This window comes from Manis javanica, chromosome 3 (assembly GCF_040802235.1).
Source record: "Manis javanica isolate MJ-LG chromosome 3, MJ_LKY, whole genome shotgun sequence".
NCBI lineage: Eukaryota > Metazoa > Chordata > Mammalia > Pholidota > Manidae > Manis > Manis javanica.
This window is the reverse complement of record NC_133158.1, coordinates 4,892,250-4,917,222: the sequence shown is the minus strand read 5'-3', so window position 1 is coordinate 4,917,222 and position 24,973 is coordinate 4,892,250. Positions and strand designations below refer to the sequence as shown.

Here is a 24,973-nt window from a genome sequence, read left to right as displayed (position 1 = left end):
CAGACAAGGTCTTCATGCAGGGGCAGCAGCCGCGGGCCAGGCTGGCACTGTACAAACGGCGAGCGCTGAGGGCCCCGAGAAAGGCTTCCACAGCAAGTGCTTCTTGAAGCGCATTCCAGTGGGAATCTATCGGTACAACTCCAGTCACCCACCCTTGTCCTTTGAAAGTCTGCCCTACACCCACCAAATATGCCAGACATGATGAACGGAACTCCCCAGGCCGCAGGGGCTTTGCAAATGCCGTTCTCTCTGCCTGGACCAGTCTCGACAATCACCGCCCGGGGATGGCCCCGCTCCCTCGGGGCTCAGCTGGCAACACTATCCCAGAGACAGGCTCTCCCTGACCACCCAGCCAGGGGGGTGCCTCTCCTGCTCTTTCTTTCCTCAGATCCCTGTGTCCTTTGGAGACTCTATCCAAAAACGTGTATACTTTTTCTTTATTTGCTTACTTGTGAACTTTAAAAGAGTATCTTCTCTGTGAGGCTGCAAACACTCAATGAATGGGGAATTAGGCCTGTCTTGTTTTATCACTAGATCCCAGCATCTCCCAGGGGCCCTCGCATGTGAGAGATGATGCAAGGAAGGGTGGAGGGATGGAGGGGGTGGGAGCTGGAGGAGCAGGGGTGGCGTGGGGGCCCCAGCAGCACAAGAATGAGCAGTTTGGAATCCAGGTGTCTGAAGGGCCCTCTGCTGCTCCCAACTGCACTGGACTAGAAAACAAACCGTGGACTCAAGGTCACGGGCGGCAAACCAGCTCGTGCAGTCTTCTCCAGGCTCCCCTTCCACAACTAGACACCAAGTCCTTCTATACATCCGGCTGTTTGTCAGTATTTTCACCCTGGTGCCTAGTCCTATACCATGTCATCAGTTTCCTATTCGTGGGTCTCCTCTCCCCATTTATTTGTCACTCCACAGCCTGAGCCAGGACCTCACCACGCCCTGTATATCAAGGGTGAACAGAATACCATCTGCTCAGTGTCTCCAGGTGGCTAGCAGTACAGTGAGGGGAGAGGTGTCAAGATGTTTCTTTAATGTAGCACAGAGCACAGACTCGAAGGCCTGCGCAGGAAGCCTGGTGGGACAGGGGGGGACCTCTTCGGGTGCAGGGCTGAAGCAGGGCTGAGGGACATTCTGGGTGTGCAGGGCAGAGTGGGAAGACCGCGAGCCCCCTGAGAGCACAGGTCAGGGCCACAGCAGTGGGGAGTTCATGGCCAGGGTGCCCCGGTCATTAGCAATGGACACCATATCTTAATCACTTGAGCAAAACAGGAATTTACTGGAAGGGTATATGCAGGCTCTCTGCTCCAACTACACTGAGAGATAAATAAATAAATGAATCGATACGAATGAATGAATGAATGAATGAATGATCTGACAGAGAATCTCTTGTTCTTTCCTTTTCTCCCTCCCACCCTCCCTTCCCTTTCCTTCCTTTCTTCCTTCTTTCCTTTCTTGTTTCTCATTCTTTTTTGGTACAGTCCTGACTTAGGGAAACAAACTCTCCATCTATACCTACCCTGGTGTCCGTCAGGGACCCAGCAGGAAGCACATGGCATCGTCAAGCCGGCTAATTAAGGACGGTTTAATAAAGAGGCTATTGTAACAGTGTGGATAGGGTGGAGGAAATCACCAGAAATGGGGTGCTATCCTCAAGCTAGGAGCAGTGGGGACTCTTCTGCCACTCACTGTGAAAGGACAGAGGAAGGAGCAGTTACAGGAACCCAGAGAGAGAAAGCCACGGAGGGATGGACGCTGATGCAGCTTTAGATTGGGGGCAACCAGCCCAGAGGACCTGGGGCAGAACGTACACTCTGACTCCACTTCTGTTCTCTCCGCCTGGCCCAGTCTCGACAGTCACCACCTGGGGATGGCCCCCCTCCCTCAGGGCTCAGCCATTCAACAGAGCCTGCTTCCTAACACCCTAAGTGGCAGTGGCATCATTACTGCCTGTCCCTACCTGCTAAGCCCCACCCGAGCCCTACGTGTCCGAGCACACACACACCCAACCACAGAACTTGGGGACCCACAGGCTGCTGAGTTCTTGAGGTTTGCAGACCAGAGCGAGCTCCCAGCCGGCAGGAATCCAGGCACCCGGTCACTGGCTTAATTATGAAGAGTCAGCATTCCCCGCCGAGGGCTGCGGTGCTCCCCCCAAGGACCCACACCAGGACCCTTACAGCGCCCTCAACAATTCCATCAAGAGGAAAGCATGCAAGGCTCTGTTTCCACTTTTGCCAAATGATGTATTTCAAAAAGAACAGGCTCCCTATGTGGGGGTCACATACTCTTCTTATTTTTTCTCTGAGGAACACACTCCTCTGAGCAGACACACTTACTAAGCATCCGCTAATTCTTCTAAACCAAATGGGATGGATTCAGACCAGGCCCGGCGTCGCCTGGGCTCTGTTCTGTGGATGGCAGGGACGCCACCCAGCGGGGACAGGCGCACGGCGGTGCCCGGGCGCCACCTACTGGGCAGTCTCATTCAGTTCAGCAGCAGCCTGAGCGGAGGGCGAGCAGGCTGGCATGGGATTCCAGCATTTGGGAACCAGAGGAAGGTTTGTAAATGATGCTAGGCCTCCAGTCCATACCCCCGGACAGGCTGAGGCCAGCAGAATGCATGGTTCTGAGACCAGAGACAGGGAAGCCAGGTGCCTGGTTAGGCCTGAGCACAGTAGTGTGTGGTGTCACCTGAAGAAATGTCCCTCAGAGCAAACCGTGGATACAGGCAGTGTACACGTCACCTCCCCCGGCATCTCAAGGCACACTTCACCTAGAGAAGCCAGCGCTTCCCAGTGAGCCCATAGCTCTTCTTGGCACCTCTGGCTGCCAGGGACCCTTGCTCCGTGTGGTGAGCTTCCTGTGGGCAGAGAGCTCCTGCTACCTGAGTGTGTGCGTGCGTGCGTGCGTGTGCATGCATGCATGCATGCATGCATGTGTGTGTGTGTGTGTGGTGTGTGTGAGCTAGCACAGGGCTAAGGGTCACCTGTTGAGTGCTGGCAGGAGGCCAGAGGGAGCGAGGAAAGAGGAGGAACTGACCAGCTGCATATGCTTTAATGTCTGTCCCTGGCATGGGAAGGACTCAGTAAACGCTTGATGAACTAATGTGTGGCACCTTGTGGTAGGACTTGGCACCCAGGCCTGGGGTCATCAGCATCGTTCAAACATCCTCAGTCATTTGATCAGTATTTACTGACTAGCCGCTCTGTGCAGCAGCAAGATCCCAGGGACGGTGGGGGCGAAGCGGAACACACCTGTGTGTCCCCAACGTGGTGCATGACCCAAGGAAACAGCAGGGGATGCGATCGGTGGGGGGGAGATGGAGAGGAGCACGGCTCTGCCCTGGGGGCAGGGGTGACCTCCATCAAGGCAGGGAGGGTAAGAACAAGCCGTCTGTATCTGGGAGCGCCTGGGACGAGATTCCAGGGATGGGGAGGAACCGGAGTAACACAGAGCCTGTGGTTTCTGAGGACTGGACAGGGGGCGGGAGAGCACGAGGGCACCCAAGGTGGCCCACAGGCTCTGCAGGGGGCAAGGAGGGGCCAGGACGAGCTGGGGTCACTGCCCCGAGCTCAGGCTTTATTCTAAATGTCACGAGAAGCCACGTGATCTGAGTGACATCTGACCCGTCCAGGGAATAGTGCTGGAACGGGGGTGCTGGGGAGGAGCTGAAAGGGGCTGCAGCCCCCCAGGAGAGACAGGACAGTGGTCCAACCGGGGATAATGATGGGGAGAGGTGGGAGCATTTGGGGCATGTTTTGAGGCCGTATCCATAGGACATGAGGGTGGGCGGCATCAGGGTGGGGCGTGGAAAAGCCACCAGTGGAGGCCCTACCTGTTGACCTAAAAAGGATTCTTAGCACTTGCCTCAAATAGGTGTGGATAGGAAGAAGAAATGAAGGAGTCTGAACTGGGGCATTCCTGGTTCAATGATTATATAGAAAAGACACTATTAGCTGTGTTGGGATGGAAGCAAGGATCTGCATAATGACATAAAGATCACAGGTAAACTTCACATCCACATGTTTTGGAATTAGTCACCCTCTTCACATGGCCCACTGCTTGAGCTAAGTCAGGTGGACTTAGACAAGGACTTTGACATTGCCCCCACCTTTATAGCCCCTATTTAAAGTGGTGTTTGATATATACTGTCTACTATCATTTAACCTATATTTACATGTGTTCATAGGAATGTCTACTTAACTCCACAGCAGAGGACTGCAGTATATTGACATTTATTAGCATGTTTCCCCAGCAATCCATGTTCTCAATGGCCTTCAGCAAGGTCATGACAGCCCACGTGCAACACCAAATGGTGCAGACAGATTGATTGCGCAGGTGTGCGTGAGAACAGTGAGGGAGGATCAATGTCCAGTGTGGGATGGGGACAGTCCAGGAGTGACACAAGGGAAGGACTGGTGACATCAGACAGAAACCAGACCGGAAAGGCAACAATTCCAGGGGGAGCAGGAAGGTTCTGTAATAGCTTAGGAAGGCGACAGTCACCTTCAAAGCTTGGGCTTGTTAAAGAGTTAACCTGAGTTGGACAGCACCACACAAAGCATCTTGGTGCCCAGTAACCTGACAGCTTGGGCCTGCCACATGTGGCGGACGCTCCCACCCAGGGGCCTGAGGTACACAGTTTGGTTTAGGACACTGCATGGTTTGGGAATGCACCCACACTGCGGAAATAGCCAGAGCTGTGAGGTCAGCAAACGTGGAAGGAAGGAATGAAGGTTTCTCTCCATCATTCCCACCTCCCATCTCACCCACCACCCACACAGGGGCCCATGCGACTGGCAGATTTTCATCCAGAAGAGGACCCCCCAGTATCCTTCCCCATCTCTGGGGCCTGCAGACACAAAGCTTTGTGAGACAGCTTTGGGGGAGGCCAGCGTGGTCCTGGTGGCAAAGAGCCCGGATGTGGCCTGCCCCGGGCCCTCTGCAGGGCCTGCCTGTGCTGTGGCTGCTGGAAAGGGGCCTTGTTTGCGCTCGGCTGGTGGCTCGCCCAGGCCCACATTCCAGGCCTCCTCAGGGAGGCAAACCAACTCAGAAGGTCCTTTCTTCTAAAAACAGAGAGGCAGATGGGTCACCAAAATCTCAACACGAATCAGACTGTGTCCAGGGCGGCCCCCGCCCCCAGTCTCATGGCTCACTCTCTGCCGGGCAGGATGAAAAAGAGATATATTCAGGGATCCACACTTTAAGGAAAATCCACAAAGCTCTTAAAGACGTGGGAAAAACAGAATCCAAGGAAACTAAATCTAAACAGTGACTATAGTTGGAAGTATTTTTAACCTGAATGCCAGAGAGTGGTAAAGATCAAAAGAAAAAATTCCCAGATGTCTAAGAACCACTTCGGAAGTACTCCTCAAGGTCTAACTTGAATCCCTCCTGCTGCGTTGCCCCATCCTTCATGCAGAGCCCAGGCGTGGCCCCCACCTCAGCCTGGAAGATGGCCACATCGCACCCAGGACCCAGCACACCCAGCACCAGGGAGATGCTGACTGGGCATCACCTGGTCCCCCAGAAGTCATGAGGATGCAGTGGGGCAAGAGCACTTGGAGAAAGACTAGGGAGTGCCTGTTATCACGGGAAAACATCACGTTCACAGTTGGGCCAATCACACCAAAGTGAGTTTGCTGAGTAACGCTCCTACCTCTGAGCTGCGTTTGGAGAACCTTCGTGATTCACACCCAAATCATACAAGATTAAAGAAAATACTGGATAAAATCAAGCCAAAGATTAAGTTTGGGGGAAAGATTTTATTGGGCAAATTAGAAAAATATTGGTATTGTGCTTCAGAGAAACCCACTCCTTCCCTCCGGCTGCAGGGGCGGAAGCAGGCCCAGTGGCAGATGCAGGTGGTCCGAGCCACTTTAAGTGAGCTTGCTCCGTGCCCCCGTGCTGGCCATAGCCCCATGCTCATACCCACTGTGCTAATCTGGCATCCTTGGCCAGAACTGAGCGGCGTGTCCATTCGTAATAAGAGTTCGATCGTATGGCGGGGCTGAGGGGAAGGCGAGTCGGGTCTGAACAAGGACTCGCCGCCTGAGTTCACCAGGGAAGCTGCTGGCAGCCTGCTGTCCCCAGCTGCGCAGAGGGTTTCCCCACCAGGGGTGCGCATCAGTGTCTGGGGCAGACCCGGGGCTCCAGGGGAAGCTCAGAAGCTACATTTTACAGAAAGATCCAAAATCCGTGCAAATGAAGACAGTGGCTTGGGAAGAGCCCTTCATTCACTCATTCCTGAAAACCTACTATGCGCTGAATGGACTGGTGGTGAGGATGAGCTTTCTGCTTCCGTAACTGCTGTCTGCCTGTCCTCTAGACTAGAGCTGGCCAAGAAACCGAAGGGGGGGCGGTGTCTGTGTGTGTGTGTGTGTGTGCACAGGTCTTCGTTAAAAATGATAACCAACTGAATAATCAAAGCATTCTTTAGGCCCACCTAAGCTCTCACAACTGCCATGCACCCCCCAACCTTCACAACAGCCGATCACAGACAGAGACCATAAGACACAAACAGGGTGCCGGTGTAGCCACCACTGTCCCCCATAGCCTGGGGACCACTTTGTCCCCAGGCTCTTTGCTTGCACTCTCTCATTTACTGTAGTCTATACACTAGGATTATGGCAGGATTACGAGAGAAAATGCCACTCAGAGAGGCTGTGAGATTCGTCCAAAGCCAGGGAACCCATTCGCGGCTGAAGTGGATTCCTTCTACGTCGCTGTTTCTTTCCAGGAGGAAAATGCGAGACTCAACGCAGAGTCAACATCCGCTTATCAATCAGATTCAGACAGGTTAGTTCATATAATCATGAATATCTGGCATCACTCCAAACATCTTCTGAATATCTCATAGCCTCAGGGTCAGAGATAGACACACGGGACAGATGGCTCAATGGCCTGGCCTTTCCTTACATTCTTCTTATGGAGAAACTGCTGAGCGGCTCATCTGGGATGCATTCTTGCGCATGAGACGCCGGGGCGCTTGCCTGGGCCACCCCACCTGCAGAAACCGGTCCAGGCCATCACTGCTGAGCGCAGTGTCCCCGCAGTGAGGAGGAGAGGCCTGCCTGTGAGCATCTGCCCTGTCTCGGGTGACCAGTGTGACGGGGACGCCTGCCTATCATGGCCTTTCCCCACCCTGTCAGTGGCCTCGGCTCTGCAAAGTGCGTCGGGTAGACTACCTGCAAACAGACCATGTGCTACATGACCAGGGGATAGAAAAGGCTGGAAAGATGCTGTAAGTCAACAGTACTGATGGCAGCTGGTGAGAGGGCACAGGCACCCGGTGACTTCTGGACACCTGGTTCCATTCCATTCCTTTTTGAAACCTGATAGAGAGGGAGCTCAGGCATCTGCTAGCAGGGGTTCCATCCAGGCCTGATGGTTCCATGGAGCCTGCTCCACCCAACCTGGATTAAATAAGCACTAGAATTCTGCACTCAGCTACACCAGACGTGGAACGCCTGCCACCCCCACCAGACGGCCCCATTTGGGAGGCTTGCAAATGGGCAATGTGCTGAGATTTTCAGACTTCTAAGTAGGTTTTTAGACTTGAGTAGGAGCTCTTTCAATCAGACTTTTCAATAATTCTGAGTTGCATGTGGAATTAACTAACCAGTTACTCAATCCTTTTCTGATAAAAAGATCATCAAAATCAAATGTTGCCATACGTCCCATCTTGAAGCATGCATATGGGATCCATGTGCTGACATTAATACCAGGGCAACTGGGGGAAAGTTGGTTGATGACGGAGCTCAGACATGAGCTCTTTCTAAACAATGACCCAAGTGAGAAGCAATCGGGCCCCCACGATGCCCCACCAATAAACATTTGCACAGCAGGCCCTGTCGCTATTTCTAATTTTGACAAAAGGGAGAAATGTGTGGGGTGGCTGGGTATGTGTATGAGTGCGTGAGCATGTATGAATGTGTGTGAGAGTGAGCTGTGAGCATGTGTGTGGGTGTGTGAGAGTGTGTGTGTGCATAGACAAACCACCTACACTTTCTTAACTATGAAAAACAGACTTTACTATATTACTCTTCAATGTTTATACCTTCTTTAAAATTAGCTAACACATTCACAAAACCAAAGGGTTCCCTTTTTGTCAACACACTGCAACTAGTCCAAGGACAGGAGCCAGGAGCCACTAGGCTTCACTGTGCATGCCCCACCGGAGCCCGCAGGAATGCTGTCAATGGGCCCGTGCCTCCTATGGACCAGCCTGGCCACCCGTCAGAATCCTCCCGCACACAGTGCTCCAGGCAGCCCCTCTCGCGGGGGTGGGGGTGGGGGTGGGGGCAGGGACACCACAGGCTGTCCCGTCTGACCCCGCTCACTTCAGGGGGTGAAAGCAATGCTGAAAGAAAATGGCTTCTGCACCTAGTCACCAAACAGTGTTGCTGGACACGGCTTAGGCAGCAAGCAGAGAAAAACCTCAGCTGCTTTAATTAACAAAAAGGCATTGTTGAACACATTCAACGCAGGAGGCCCTGAGCTTAGCAATGTAATTTGGGGGCAAATCCGATCGTAATGAATTTCCAGGGATCCTGGGTCTAATTCGTTGTATCAAATACAACTTTGAATAAATGGGCCTTGGGCTGGAGTTCTATAAAGGCATCCATTGTGATGGCTTACACAGAGTGAAAACATTTTCCAGACACTGGCAGATGTGGAATCAGTAAATAAATGCATATAGGAATGTATGGATTTATATATAAGGGAACGATAGCAAATATATTTACCCTACATTATACATCATGTGCCAGAACATGTCAGCTCTTACAAGCTGAATACTATGCACTGAGCTTCCCAAAGCTAAAGCTGTTCGCACAGGGTCATCACTGTAGAACTGAAGAAAATCCTTGAAAAGGACAAAAGGAGAAAACACAGAAGTATTTCTTACCAGTGGTCTGAGTTCCGGATGCGTGAGGATATATCCATTATTCGTGATTGCAAAGGCATAACCGTGAATCCCTAGCTGCAAGAAGCGAGAAAGAAACCTTCATTAGCTTGCTCCCTGATGAATTCACAAAGCATAAAGCAGCCCGACATTTAGTAATTTACAGCTTAAACTTGGCATTCATAACCCTTATCAGCACAATATTTCATTAAAATGAATGCAAGGCGCTGATCCTCGACATTCGGTGGATAAGCTCAGCAAATAACATAGTTTAAAATGTCACATCCCCAGGTTGGCATCCGAGGGCCTTATTCTGACTTTTTAAAACAAAAACAATTCCATTCTTTGAAAAAGAAAGTGGTTGATGTTTCTGGAAGGACCTTATGTCGAGGCGAACGGAGGTGTCTCCTCTTCACCTGTGATAAGGGAAGAGGGGACCTCACTGCACTCCACACCTCGGCCTCCTCCAGTTTCACACGCACAGCGTCCATCACAAGCACGCAGTCTCCTAAGTTGTCATTTGCCAGGATTCTTCAAGGAGAAGAGTATCCACACCTGCCTATATAGGAACCTGCCAATCCCTTTTATATCCTTTCGTCTTTAAACTGTGAGGCTGCCAAGCTTTGCCGTGCCTGCTCCCATCAACACAAAGCCTGGGTAATTTTCTATGCAGAGCTCTCTTAATTTATGCTTTCTGACTAAATGGGACTATGGGAAATAGTTTGAGAGCAATGAAATGTTTTATTAGCTTTAAAAAGTATGTAATCAAATTTAACACTGCACTTATTTAAATAATAATCCCGGCTTTTGGACAATATTTCTATTACACAGTTGACTGCACCCATTGGCTACAATAAATTTACCTACAAATCATTCGTGTATTAAAATGGCCTCTGGCATGAAACCCATACTGATTCCTCTCTGAGGGAAGAAAATGTGATCCACTTTTGCCAGAGGAGTGAGAGGAGAGAAGGTAAAAATACCCGCTGTTTTTTGTTTTTTTTCCAACAAGTTCCTTCAGTTCTGAGCCCTCCCTGTTACTTTTCTCTAAAATTCCCTGCCACTCACATTCTTGAATATGATACGATTAAGTGATCCAGACAAGAGTTTACAAACCAAGAATGACCCTGTCTGCTTGTTAGCTTAACGTCAAGGTGATGTGATATTAACTTCGGAGAACTGAACACTGGCAATTAAAAGTTTTCCCTATGTTACCCAAAGCAAACAGGCCCGTGGCAGTCAGGGGCTAGAGACGTCCTCTCCCGGTGTTACCTTGCACAGAAAGTCTCAATAAGATTCTACCTGACTGTAACAATAGAAGTATATTTCATTATGCTGTGGAAGATAAACCAGAGATTTCCTATCCTTTGAGATGCATATCATCTCTTTTATTTTGTCCCTTGGAAAAATGTCAGACGCGGTCAACACTGCATTAATTACCATTTTCAGGTCCCAGTTTAATACGGCGTGCGGGGGTCAAAAAGGACTCCGTTTGATGTTTTCCATTAAGGCAAAAGTGGTATTTGATCAGAAATTCAAACTCAAAATCAGACCAACCCCATGATATTTTGGTCAGCTAAAACACTCAGTGCCTTCTAAGGTACGTTACTCAGACCACGGTTTGTACGTAGAAGTCATACTGACAAGGTAGAACTCCTTGTAGCTGCCCTTTTTAATGCCTGCTATCTTTCTTGTATAGCATCTAACAAAAAAATGTTAATTATTTGTGAGGTTGACTATAAGTAATGAAGGCATTAGTCAGGGCCTTTGATAATTTAATGCCCGCCTCCCCACGGGAAGTAAGTTTCACGATGGCCAAGGTCATACCACGTGGGATGAATGGAAGAGATGCGAGAGAGGAGAAACAGGAAAAGGAGAAAGCAGAGAACTGGGAAAGAAGTTGCATCAGGCACAGGTTCTGCCAGGCCAGCCTGAGTGGCTGCCTCCTCTCCTGACTGCAGAGGCTGGGCTCACCTTCCCACAGAAAGCCCTCCCCTCATTGCTCACCTGCCATCTCTGCTTCCCCGTGGCCCATCCACACCTCAGCCTACTAGGATCTGCTGCGGCCATGACCCCCTGCCACCAGATACCACTGGAACGCATTTCTCCAGGTGCTGGTGGCCTCATAAGTGCCAACCCCTATAGAAAGCTCTCTCTTGAATCCTTCTGGTCTTACCAGCACCGCCTCCTCCTCCTTGACACTCTCTATTCCCTGAGCTTCCAGGCCCCATAAGAACTCATTTCCCTAAGGTTCGGTCCCCAGTGTCCCCCGTCTGCATTAGCTCATTCTCCCAATAAGCTTCAGGGGTTGAGCCCCAGGTCTGCACTCCAGCCCAGGGGGCCTCTCTCCTCAGGCAGAGCCATGCCTCCGGCTGCACGTGGCTGTCTCTCCCTGGGCTGGTGCAGGTGCCTAGCCAGGCCCAGCCCACTGCGGCGGTCCTTCCCTTAGCACCGCCACCCTCCCGGCTCTTCCTGCTCCGTCTGGGGCACCACCACTCACCCAGATTCCCCGGTTACAAACCTGAGCCCCATCCTTAGACTTCTCTCTTTCTTTTTCATCCCCAACTGCTCAGTCTAAGCAATCACTTTTTCCAGAAATTCCTCACATTCAGTGATGCGTCCCCCCCACCACCATCCCTGCGGATTTCATGGGATGGATTGCCACGAGGGTCCTAACCTCAAAGCTTGATCCTCCAAACCGATCAAAGTCCCAGGCAACCGATGCTGCTGCTCCTCTGCGTAAGACCAGTGCAGACCTGCCCCAAGCGCCTGCCTACCGGCTCCCCCTGGGTTCTGGCCCCAAGCACCCGACCCTCGCTGCTTCCACTCATGGCCTCTCGGGGCACAGGGCAGTTGTCTTCCACCCAGACCTTTGCTCAGGCATCGCCGGACACAGAGGCTGCCCCTTCCCGCCACCCCATCGAATGCCCACCCATGCTGTAAGCCTCAGGACCATCTCCTGACCCTACTGTTGCCCCCTCCTTTCCATACCACATCTCCATACAACCCTGGGAATTTTTCCATTGCGACTTTCATTCTAACGCATGCAATTACGGGCTGGATGTCACGCCACACCTGCGTTCCTGCCTCCCCACCCTGGCTGGTTCCCTTGACTCCCTCTCTCTTGTGCTAATTAAAGCAGGGCCCCCATTAGCACAGGCTGTTTGCACGGAAGGAGCCTCTTGCATAACGTCTTGCACACGGCAGGCATTGTGGTTACGCTTTGCATGTGCTTCACACACTCATCACATCACCCAAATGTTATCTAGTTCATCTTCAAAGTTCGGACTTAAGTAAATATTTCAAGTGAGCTGAAAGGAAGCTGATTGGCTATGGCAGGTACTTCGGCCATCCTCTGGAGATGGTACCTGGGAAAACCACCTGGTTAAAATCTTCCCAGATGAACAGTCCAGTCTGGGGAAATGACATTGGAATGTTCTGGTGGCTGGTCGGCAGCACATGGATACGATCTAACGTAGATGTAAGAAGAGGGACTCTGAGCAAATCTCAAAACCTGCGGCTGAATCGCTCAGAAAACCAAAAGCTTGTAAGGCAAAGACCAACGTTTGTTTTTGGCCACAAAGCCATATGCTTAAGGACACTCTAATTTTTATTTTGTCTGATACAGAACCAGCCTTCCTGTTCACTCTAACATGCAGTCCTGTGGAGTCATCGAGAACAAATTGGACACAAAGCCATCCAGCCCAGGGGCTACTGAAGGGACCCTCGTCCTGATGCAGGCTCTCCTGAGGGCCCAGAGCCCAGGGCAGCGGGCGACCCTCCCCAGCGCAGGGACGCTGGGCTACTGAGGCACGTCATAAAATGGCTCGCTATGTTAGCAGACGCTGTGGTGTCTGCGAGGTATTATTGGAGTGTCTGGAATTCTTAATAAAAATTGCAGGAAGTCTGATTGCTTGTGGGAAAAATCTATGAAGCTAAGGGAAAAGAAAGAAGTCTATCTTCTGGAAAAACCTCAAGAGCCGAGAGCTGACTCTTCTTTACAAGGTGTTAATCCAGAGGGCAAGGTGTGTGCTCTGCTGCCGGGAGCCCTGCTTCCCCTCGGCTGTGGCTGCCCCCCGCCGACAGGCACACCTTTCCCCAGAGGAGGGATGCCTTCAGTGGAGGCACGTCACACCTGTGCTTCTGGCTGCCAGCATGACCCTTGTGAGAGCGTAAAACAGAACTGCCTGTATTTCCATTAATTTTCTGCAGCTGCCCTCCCTCTGTTCTTGGTTCCACTTTGTTTTATTCACCGTTTATAAGCTGAGTTATACTGAGAAAGTTATTTCAAGGATCCTCAACTAAAAATGGGGCCAACTGGTACCCACATCGTGGGAGCTTACTAAGGATTCGATGGGAATAGCGCATAGAAAGCACTTTGCCTCCACCTAAACACACAGTAGAATGTCCGACAAATGCTTGTTTTATTTTACTTGAACTATTATATTGTTTTCAGTATTTTAACTATTATTTTAACTCTTGCTATTGTCATTTATTATTCCTAACAGCTTCAGGGTAACAGCAACTAAAATCGTGGCTTGCAGGTCGTGAGATATCTAACCTTTCTGCACCTCGGTTTCTTCAGCTGCCAGAGAGCATAAGCGCAACAGCTGCGTCTACCTGTTACAAAGTGAGCTGATGCTGCAGAGAGCTCAGCACAGTGCCTCGTAGGGCAAGTCAAGGAAACAGACTCACAGGGTAATCAGTGTCAATTCCATAGTATTTCGCACTTCCGTGACTTAGTCAGCATAGGTCAAGAAGTGGCCCTGAACTTGGGTTTCTATATGTTCTCATAGGAAATAAAAGGCTTAAGCCTTGCCTGTCAAAGGAGTTTCCTCTGCTGGGAGTGGGGCAGGTGCCGAGGGTCTGTATGCACGTGCCGAAAAGTCTGAGCCTCTGGGGGCTCCAAGAGGCCAAGCCGACAGGTGGGGTGCAGCATAGGCTTACGAGCAGCAGCGATGCGAGCCCCAGAAGGCGGGCAGGGGCACCCGCCCCCAAGGCTGGACAATCCCCCATGGCTGCTCTTCGCTTCTCAGCCCTCCCTCACCTTCCGTGGACTGTTCTGCTCTCTTAGGAAAATCAGGGTACAGAGCAAGATGATTTTGGGGGGCACATAGGCCTTGTATTACTTATCAGGCAGAACAGCTAGTAAGAGCCGTTTTAAAATCCCTTCCATCCCCCCAGTTACATCACCAAGAAAGCTTCCCTCTAGCATATCTTTAACACTGGCCTTACTAAGACATTAAAAAAGAGCAAACGGATCTCAGATTCAGAACTTGAGATTATCAAGAAATCATTAAATACTTCTCTTTTGTGTTTATGATTTTTCTTACAACTGTCTTCTATAATGGCAAGTGACGCTGGCTTTTATTTTAAAACGGCGATGCGGTATTCTCTATTAAAACCTAGTTAAGTGAAGAAAGTTCTGGGTCAGTTTACAAATGAAGTGTTAAATAAATAAGGGTACAGATGGCACATGAAGGTGACAGCGAGTCATGCCATGGTAGGGGAGGGGCTTAGATCTGTTACGAGCACGTGGGCTGAGGAGTTACCCAGACCTGGTTCATGTCATACTCACCTCTTCCTACATACATGGCTCTGAGCCCCTGAACATGCACCCTGTGAACCTGAGTGTCTTTCGGGTCGAATGGATGCACTGGCACTGCCCTTTCTGAGGAGGATTTGGTAATGTGGTGTCAGTAGCGCCCTCTGCACAGCGCAGAGGACCTGGCCAGTGTCATCTACTCATATCACACATACCCTGAGCATATCATGCATTTTACTCACATAGTAATAGGCAGACACTGCTATTACATTTATGCCCTGTGTTGTACAACATGGTACCTTTTTACACAGCCGTTTTCTGCACCTCCCGCCCCTCCCACCCTCTGAGGGGCGACCTAGTCACCTTGGCTGCAGCTGTCTGTTCAGCCGACTTGCCTGGACAGGAGTTTTTTTGCTGAGATGCCTGCTGACTGGCTGGTAGTTGCTCTTGCTCATGTTCTGACCCTCTGTCTAAAGCAGGCCTGTCCTTATCGTCTTAAGAATCCTGCCTAACACACATGACCTTGGGTCCTAAGCCTTTCCCTATGTCTTTCAAAATTCTTGGAAAACCTGCTAACAAGTGAGAGGGTCCCAGCCTGTGGCTACCATGCCAGCCATTCAGGTGACACATCATTCTGCTGGGCATTCAAGGTCAGGAAAGGCCCAGAGAGCATGGAGCCCACAGCTGCTGAACCTGGGATGGAAGGGCCATCAGTAGCTCTACACAGGCAGCACCCCAGTGGGGAAGCACCCCGTGGGGACCAGGAGGCCGCAGGTCACACCTGCCTCCTGAACCAGTGTGTGGCCGCTGCTCCTGATCAATGATACTGGTCAACGCTCGGCGCGAGTCTGTCAGCACCCCGGGTCAGAAGGGGAATGGAAGCTCTGAGAGATTGGTCCACGTCCAGCTCCTCAGGGATGGACCCAGGACCCCAGATATATCTGCCTCTATGAAGCTAAGGGAAAAGAAAGAATTCTAACTTCTGGGAAAACCCCAAGAGCCAATGACTCATCTTTACAAGGTGTTTCTTCGAGAGAAAGAAACACTCCCTTCGTTTCTCGGCTTTCTCCTGCTGTGCAACACCTGCAGCCCTCAGCAGCCTGGGGATGCGTGCGGAGACCGAGCAGGTCTGCCCGCACGTTACTGCAGCACCCAAGAATAGCAGCGTGTGCTGGGAGAGGGAAGGGTCTCTGCGCTCTGTTCTCTCCATCACCCAGACACTCTGTGGCGTCACCTGGGTCCCTGGGCTCCGGGCTACCAGGTGCCGCAGGTGCTGTATTACCTTGTATTTGGGGATGGTCTTCAGGAGTTCTCTCACCGGGACATCCGTGCCGACCACGCCCAGGAGGACGCCCTTTGACCTCTGTTGAAAGCAAACATTAAGCAGTAACAACTCAGTAAGTTAATGTGGCAGAAAAACAGAACCTCCTGAGAAGCCACATGCCGCAGACCATGGCCCAGAGCCTTCCCTGTGTTTATAGAGATTGAGGATCCACCCGGATCTCCAAGAGGGACCCTCCTCTCTCCTCCACCCCTGCCCAAAATATTCCTAGACAAGACTGGTAGCCTCTGAGGCCAAACATGACCTCCTGCAGCTCCCAACACGCCACCCACACCAGGACGCCCTGATAGCCATTCTTTCTGCTCTGCTGCAAATTAAGACGTAGTGTGAAGCAGCACAAATGTGTCAGCAGCTAAGGACTGATCATTCATCAGTTTACCTTATGGATGCTCTCTGCAGGAAAGATTTAGCATGTTAACTACTTTCTGAATTTACACTGCCATGGGTGCACAGGAGAGAGAGACTAAATAGCCCAAGAAAGATGTAGGAATGCTAATAATATTTTTAGTAGTGAGTTGGAACCAAGGACTAAGCGGAAGGAATAGGCCTGTTTCCACGGTCAATGCGACGTGCTGAAACTTTCTGGTGTTAGGATGATCTTCCGGAAGAAGACACAGATTGCTCCTGTCCATTGTTTCCCCCAAATTCAAGGCCAACCAGAACCTCAGAATGGGTCTATAGAGACATAGGGTCTTCACGAGGGCTGTCATTTTGAGGTGAGATCATCCTGGCTTCAGGATGGGCCCTATATCCGGTGGCTGGGGTCTTTAGGAGGAAAGGAGAGGACAGGGCCCCATGGGAGGTGAAGGCAACCTGAAGACAGAGGCAGAAACTGGAGCTAGGGCACCGCAAGCCGAGGTGCATCTGGGGCCCTGGAGGAGGCAGGGAGATCTTCCCTGCAGCCTTCGGAGGAGGTGGGGCCCTGCCGACCCCTGGATTTTGGGGGTCAGTCTCTGGACTGATGAGAATAAACGTCTATTGTGTTTTCAGCCATGCCTTCTGCGGCACTTTGTTACTGAGCCCTGGGAAACTAACGTTGAGGCTGGTGACCATCAGTCAGAGAGCAGTCATCCCGCCATCATGAAGAATTCTCTCTGAGTTTTTCCTTCCTCTGGCCATTCAACACAGATTTCAGAAACGTGGCACCTACTATAAAATGATGGCTTCCTGATTCCTCTCATCTGTTCTTGATTTCGTGATTCTAACGGCGAGGTTAAAAGTAAGGAAAATTTATATATCCTCCATCATTAAAATGAATAAACAAAGGTCACCGGAGTGTGCGTCAGAGGGGGTCTGAGACGACAGCCCTCCTAGCATCGGGTGGGACGCCTCTGTACTCACGGTTTCGTTCTGCTTACTGAACACAGGCATGGCGACCGTGGTCATCAGGATGAGGCCCTGCTCGTCGGCAAGCTGCAGGGACAGAGAGAAGCCAGTGAGCCGAGAATGCTCTGGAAGCCACGGTGCTGGAGGCTGGCCCCCTTGACCATCACATCCTTTCCTGGCCCCTGGGAATGGACCAGTGCCCACTTGAGACTTTAGCCTCAGAAGATGGCAATGTCCCCTGTATTCTGACGTGCAGATGAGGACCCCAGGCCCTGCTGGGGTGACAAAGTCAGTTTCCGTCAGTCACCCCAGCCGATCCATTCAGTGCATTTGGTATTTGGGTTCACATGCAGCCTTGTCTGGACCTTAGTGATTCATTTTATTACCATGGATTGATTTTACTATTTTTCTTTGCAGACATTTATGTTTGGTATGTGCAGTATTAATGCTCCTCCTTAATCTGAAAATTGAGGGTCAGAAAGCATGAGCACAAGGGGTGTTTCAAGTTGCCCCTGCTGGAAGCCTCTACGGCCCTCTCGGGAGCTGAGTCAGGGCCCTTGGGACCTGCATGGATCTCTGCATGCCAGTCCCAGATGGAAAACAAACAAATCATGAGCAAAGTTAAAAAAAAAAAAAAAACTTGATCATTTGACCCCAATAATCATTGCTAAGAAGTGAACCGTTTCTCCTGGAAGAACAACCCTTGAAATGTGGCACGTGATACGCTTCTGCACCCTTGGGATTGCGTCTGGAAGCACCGAGACTCACCAGCACATCTGATTTTTGGTGTGGGAGACAGCAGCCCCAGCTCTGCCCCAGTAACAAACGGGGAAGCAGAGCCCCAGAGCACCATAGGCTTTCGTCCAAGACAAATCTGGCTCTAATTCTCCTCTTTGAATCTTTATTACCTGCATGAGCTAACTCCCCACGTCCTCATGTGCAATAATGCCAATCAGTCCCCAGCACTGTTGCCATGAGGACACAATGGGAGCGCGCCCGGCACAGTACTGGGCATACAGAGAGCTCGGAGGATGCCAGCGTCCTTTCCTGCCTTTCACACGGCTAGGAAGAAACAGAGTCCAAAGTAAGCCCAAAGCTGATAGGGACCAAAAGTGGCCTGGCAAGTCTGGGAGAGGCATAATCCAAGCCTCAAATGGAGCCATGTGAGGGAGAATCTACCCTGTGCGGCACAGAGGGCTTTCTGATGCCTGGGCACTTTTCCGCAGCTTTAATTCCGCAGAAGAGTCAAGCGTCACTCTCTTAACTTTGGAGAAGAGGCATTATAAAGAGAAGACCCTAGAGCCCTGAGGCTTTCGGGGACTGATGTCTCCAAGGATTGGCTGCTTCTTGAGAAGAAGTCACTCAAACTCAGTCCATTTCCTACCAGCCTTGTTCTTCCAGTAGGTTCTTTGAGCAACGGGGCCTCACGACTTGGATGCGGTACACAGAGCAGTAGTTGGCGCACTCGGGGGCATTAAAATGCATTACCCCAAGCCCCACTCCAGACCCTCTGAATATGTTCATTTAATAATTAGTGTGCATATTAAAATTCAAGAAGCACTGTTACAGGGCAATCCTTTCCGCCATCAATAAGCATGCTAGCTAAAGGCAACCTTACAGGGATAGAAGGGACCATGTTTTTATTAGTTTTACCTCTAATATCAAGATGGGCCTACACTCCCCTATGACAAGCAAGATGAGCTCAGAATCTCATGTCCGTCACGGGCTGGGATTCCACGGTGTGATGGTTCATTCATGTGTCGGCCTGGCTCCGCCATGGTGTGCAGATGTTTAACCATACACGTCCACATGTTGCTATGGATGTGGTTTTTGAGACGTGATTAACATTTAAATCAGTGGACTGGGATAAAGCAGGTTACTCTCCATAATGTGGGTGTGTCTCATCCAATCAGTTCAAAGAAAAAAACAGGTCCCCCAAGGACGAAGGACTCTTATTATTTGGGGCAGCCTCATGCGGGTGTCAGAAAACATGAACACACTCACTCACTTCATTAAAATATGAATAACTAAATAATATTAATGATGAGATGATGTTAACAGTTACTGTTGTCAAGAACCAAGACAACCAGTATATAAGAGTTTGTGAGAACACGATTCCAACATCTTGCTAAAAATACTGAAAGTATACTGTGGCCACCACTGGGGGCCTGCAAGGCCGCTTTCAAAGGCAGCACCAACCCGCAGTAAACATCTCTCTTAGAATCAGGAATCTTCCTGTGTTCTGACTCCTTGATTAATCCTTAATGCTGTAAAGAAAACTGATTTGAGCTGATCCTTAACCCTGGGCAACTCCCACTTTGCAACTCAAATCAAAATTTCAAGCAATGCCAACATGTGTCACGGATGAAATCCAAACACACCATTGACAATAATAAGAAATGAAGCTTTTTTTCCTGCAACCCATAAAAATCAGTTATAAATCACTGGTAATGGTCCTGGCACAAACACAAGACCGTGGGAAACTAACTTCCAAATATTAAGCCAGAATATAGTATCAGCTTCACTCAGGGGCTAATTCCAAATATGATTAAAGCATCATTACCTTTAAAAAAAAAACAACCTGGTAATAATGTATTTGTGCTGAAACCCCTCACTTGCAACCACCCCTGGTAAACAAAGGAAATGCAGTGACTTCAGTGTGGCCGCTGTGCTGGGGGCTCACGAGCTCCTCGCCTGGGGGCAGTTCTGGCTCGTATCTGGATTGGCTTGGCCGGAACCCTATCCTGCAGCCTTCCTGAGGTGTACCAGCTTATCAGTACAGCCACGAGGGCTGGCAGACCCTGGACACACGGCTTGCACAACATTAAGATGCCCTTCTGTATCCACCAGCCCCATGGCTCCCAGGCCACAGCTCTAGGTTCTGTGAATTGCAAATATTTCCACCAGGAGTTGACTTGCCCTGGGAGCACTTGTGATGGAAAGGCCTCTGTACTCCTGCCATAGGAAACAGCAGCCAGGGGCAAAGGTTTTTTTTTCCAGACCACCGAGCAGAAGTTAGGCAGCCAACCATGGCCGACACTCTTTGTGTCCACACACTAAGGGGCCCTGCTTTTCTGTGGCCCCCTAACCTGCGGCGGCTGCTGAGGCAAGAGCTGCTTATGATTCATTCATGTGGCTTCCAAGAAAAATGCAGACGTAGAGTCAACATTCATTTTCCAAGAGGTGGGAATGGGAGACGGGGCCACCATGATCCGCTGGGCAAAATCCCATTAACTGAGGTCCCAAGTGGGAATCCTAAAATGAATTGCCATTCAGCTGTGCTTGCACAGGTTTTGAACAGGCCTTGGAAATGCTTGGGTGTGGTGCCCTGTTGTGTAATAAGTGCATATTATTCCATATCCTTCATTTCCTATGCTGCATAGTGGGGACTGTTCGGTATCAAAGGAAATGACGAATAATACCGAACATCTGGTTTATAAAACACAAACTTGCTCAACAGACTGACTGCTTCCTGTTAGCTTCCCCAGTTAACCACACGTGGGGGCTCCCAGAGGTGTGCGCTTGGACTCATGCGTGAGCGACGTGAGCAACGCCAGGCCCTGTTCCTGGCACTTAATTCCTTTCCACTAGCACCAGTCGGCAACGCCGACAGCTCTCGGCTGTGGCCCCCAAGAGGATGGGCACCAGAGCTGTGGTCTGCCAGACCGGCTGCTGGTCCGCTCGATTCCCATGAGCCTCTGCTGTGTGCCAAGTTCCATGCCATGTGCTGGAAGACAAGCAGGAACAGACATTGGTTGTACCCCAAAGACCCTGAGTCCACGAGAGGAGACCAGATGGGTAGGGGGAAGAAGAGCTGGCGGGTGGGGGGGGGCACACTGTGTCTCATTACACAAGCAGAGGGGCCATCTTCTTCTGGACTAGTTGGGACTGGTAAACATGTCCAGCATTTACTGACATCCATCAGGGACTGGGCGGCAGATTTGCCTCCTGAAACCAGTTTACAGGAACGGGGTCCATGATGCACAGCCGTTTCATCTGTTTGCTTTATACTTAATACATTTGAACAATGCAAGGGAGATATTTTTTAAAAATTGCTCAGCACTGCTCTCTCCTTTCTCTGCAAGTATCTCCCCCTTCCTTTAGGGGATCCTCTTCATCCTCACCCCCCCACCCAAAGGTTCCCTTGACAGCGCACCTCTTCTACTATTGTGCATGTGGCTGGCCAAGGGACCCAGGCTGAACCAGCCCGAGCGCTACACACACACAGACACCCCCCCCCTGCCCAGGCCACACTGATTGTTTTATTAATTAGGCACACGATTCAAGACAGGCTGCCTGAGTTTGTCTGTGTTTTCCTTTCTTCCCTTCTGCTGGTAATGGGACAAACTCTCTACTCTGGGTGGACAGTTATCGTGCTGTAAGCCTGACAGCCATGCCCCCACCCCACAGAGAAGGGCTGAATGAATAAAGTCAATCAACCCAGAGAGAGGAGAGAGGAGCGTGCGTGTGCATGTGTGTGTGTGTGTGTGTGTGTGTGTGTGAGATGGGGGGAAGAAGGGGCAGAGGGGTGAGGGAAGACGAGGTCAGAAGGGGCAGAGGGAGGGAGGTGAAGAGTCCCTGCAGGCTCTCATCCCTAAGGTCAACTGCACCCAGACTTTTTTCCATTATTGAGTTACTAAAGGCAGGAAGACTTTTTTTTTTGCCCAAATGAGCATGGATTGGTTGGTGACTCTTATAACAGAAGAGTCTGACTTGTACAAGTCAATATTGGCCATAAATGACGTAGGTAGCTCCAGATTCCTATTGAGGGGGACCGAGTGCCACCTACAAGCCACACAGGGGAGGCCTTTCTGGGGCCAGGAAGGCCCAAGGGAAAATGGTTGCAACATTCCTAAAATAAGTGGTTGTGTGTCCCTCCTACAAGGGAGGAAATTTAGATACTCAAACATACCCAAACACTGGGAATAGATGGTAATTTGGGGAAATGATGACTCCTTATAGTGCTATAAAAACCGGTGGTCAGTGGGATTTTGTGGAAAAACCTTTGTCACAAGCAGAAGTTTGCCTGAGCAAGAAGTCACAGAACTAGACACTGCTTCAGGCACCGGGTCAGAGATGCAAGACAGTGTGGGAGAAGAGGACAAGGAGGCGGCGGCTGCAGGGGCTGCCTGTGTATCAGCCGGCCCCTGTACACCGGGACCCGCAGTGGCCACGGTGCTGCCTGGAAGCCTCACCTTTGCAAGATGTGTAATGCTGCCTTCTTCACATCTCCATTCAGAAGAAGCCTGCTGGGGTCAGTGGCAGGACCCTCTGTTTATGCAGCAGCCGGAAGCCCCTGGCGGTCAGTGCCAGGCCCCAGAGAAAGGAGGCGAGCTGGCCGCCTGGCCCCGAGAAGGCACTGGAGCCCCACAGGAGGCTTGCTAGGTGGGTTCCAGCAGGACCCCTCTGGGATCTGCTCAGCCCTGCAGGCTTGTGAGAAGAGAAGGTTGCGCACGAATGGGGAACTCAGCCTGGGGAGAGACTGGCTCTAAGTCAAGAACAAAGGCCAGCTAGCTCTCCTTAGACTTATCTCTATACTTTGCTCCTCTTATGTTTACATCTTTTTCTTTTCTTATAAAACTTGATCAGTGTATTGATTGTTAGTACAGTATATCCTATGAATATAAAAATACAATAAATATTGTATATGTGTGTATATGATCCGTGAGTACACAGCTGTATTTCTGCCATGTCTCCCTTCCAACACCTGGGATGAACTCCAACTTGCATGCTAAGAAAAGACACTGCCACCATCTAGTGGCAGTCAGGGAAAATTGCAGGCACAAGGACCTAGGAGGTGAGCATTTCCAGAGAAAGCCCTTACCAATAAAAATGTATTTAAGTGGCAGCCCGTGTCACTTATTTCTCTACCCAGTAGAAGCAAAGATAGGCTGTGTGAACTCTTAGTTCTGTCAATAGCATTTGCCTTGACAGGAAAACAATAGTACTAAGAAGCGGAATAGCACAGCTGTGTGCATTTTCATATAGCAGATGAAACATTCTGAAAGGAGAACATGGGTTCTTGTGTGTAGGATCTGAGGATGTGATGGGAAAGGGGAGACGCTTTCACACCCACTTTCTCCAACAGGAGGGAAGCCAGCTCTTCGGCATTCTCACTTCTCTTCACAAACTTAAGTTTACCAGACACTTAAGACTCCCAAGGGCCATCCTATGGGTAGTGCATGACAATGGGCGATGGGATCAGGGTGGGAACAGCCGGCACCCATGTCCTCCAGGTTTTACAGTCCATGGCAAGGGGAGAACCGATGGGAGGATGCCATCCGAATAGCACTCTGTACAAAAGACTTGGTGAGAGTGCTGGGCGAACATAGAAATGTCCTGGAACACAGGACAGGAGCCAAATATGTGGCTATATAGAGACCCTCCACTAAAAAACTCCCTGGATCCTTCCTTCTGTTCCCAGACCAAAAAGTCCCCTGTATTTATCCCTCCTAATGCCTGCCTACTTCCTTGCCCCCAAATATCCCATCTCTTCTACCATCACAGTATCTCTTATGCTCAATCCTGGGCAGACATAACAAGGGAAAAAATCTATTAAGAACCATATTCATTAATCTGTCTCAACTTTTTGTGCTGGGTATAAGCAAAACGACATTTTCTCTGGAGACACATCCCTGGTGGAGAAACAGCCACCCTTCAGAGGAAAAGCACAGGTGAACCCACTGAGATGTGGAAACTAAATACTAAGGGTGCATCTGATGCCTGGCAAGGAAGCATAGCATTGGCAGTGTCTGTGTGGCTGGTGTTAACCTTACCTGACTCTGTGAATTTTACTTGTGCTTTTCCACAGCTGTTTGTGACAATCATGAATTTGGCTGGCTGTTTCAATAGTGACCAGTTTTAAATAAGAGGCTTTGCACACATCTGCATATTTAAAAACTCATTTACTCATTGGCCTTAGAAGCCATTGACATGAGAAGGGAAAGAAAGATTAGCTTGTTTTCAGTGATAAAACCAAAATATTTCTAAATTGCTGTTGGCTCTGTGTGTGTGTGTGTGTGTGTGTGTGTGTGTGTGTGTGTGTGTATCTTTGAGTGTTTTCTAAAATTTATCTCTTTTCTGTATGATTGAAACTCTTAATAAGAACATCCCCATAAATTCTCTTCTACAGAAAGTATTTTGTAAATAAGACTCCTAAGAGCAGATGCTTGTAATGTTAATGTCCACAAATAGTAATATTGATAATAATCCTTTTTTAAAAATCCCTTTTTGCACAGATGAAAACAGTTCCTTATATGAATCATGGCAACACTGTGACATGAAAATGTTATTAGAATAAAGTTTTTATACTTTGGGCTAAACATATTACATGTGATCACCAGTATTTTAGATATTCTTTGTAGCAAGAGATTTAGAAAAAGCAGACATTGTTATTTTTAACTGAAGAGCAGATCTTTCAATATAAGCAATGTGAATTGCCTGACTTTTGTGAGTTTTGTGATGCTATTCAGATGAAATGCTTCCTTTATAAAATCTAGACAAATGAAGAACACCAACCATTATTTAGTTTCCCATTTTGCCTGGAACTTTTCAACATTTTTGCAAGGTGCCTGAATCCTAAATAATATAATGCATAAACAAAGTAGCAATGGAGAACAGAATGAAAACAAAAATAAGAAATAGGTAAACCTTCCAAGTAACATTTTCCTTGCTTTGTATTTTATTGTATTGGTAAAGTGTAGTCACTCAGTTCTCAAGAATGCTACATAAATGACATTTTCTTTTAGCCAAGACATTCTAACTGAATCATTTTTAGTTGCATCTGAGATTTGGAGATCCTGAATTCTTACAAGATTCACTGTATATTAAGTTGTCTAAATACAACGTAACGATT

At 49.6% G+C, this 24,973-nt stretch overlaps 1 protein-coding gene across 7 annotated transcripts in view; it reads right to left on the bottom strand.

Moving 5' to 3' along the window:
- The window catches only part of CACNA2D3 (calcium voltage-gated channel auxiliary subunit alpha2delta 3), a 699,185-nt gene that overhangs the window by 161,760 nt on the left and 512,452 nt on the right, over window positions 1-24,973 (bottom strand). For all 7 annotated transcript variants that reach the window (XM_073230729.1, XM_073230727.1, XM_073230728.1 and 4 more), the window contains 3 exons: window positions 17,134-17,205; window positions 15,733-15,813; window positions 8,909-8,983 (listed from right to left, as the gene is read on the bottom strand). In XM_073230729.1, the coding sequence (XP_073086830.1) occupies window positions 8,909-8,983; window positions 15,733-15,813; window positions 17,134-17,205 (228 nt within the window). The remainder of the gene's footprint in view (window positions 1-8,908; window positions 8,984-15,732; window positions 15,814-17,133; window positions 17,206-24,973) is intronic.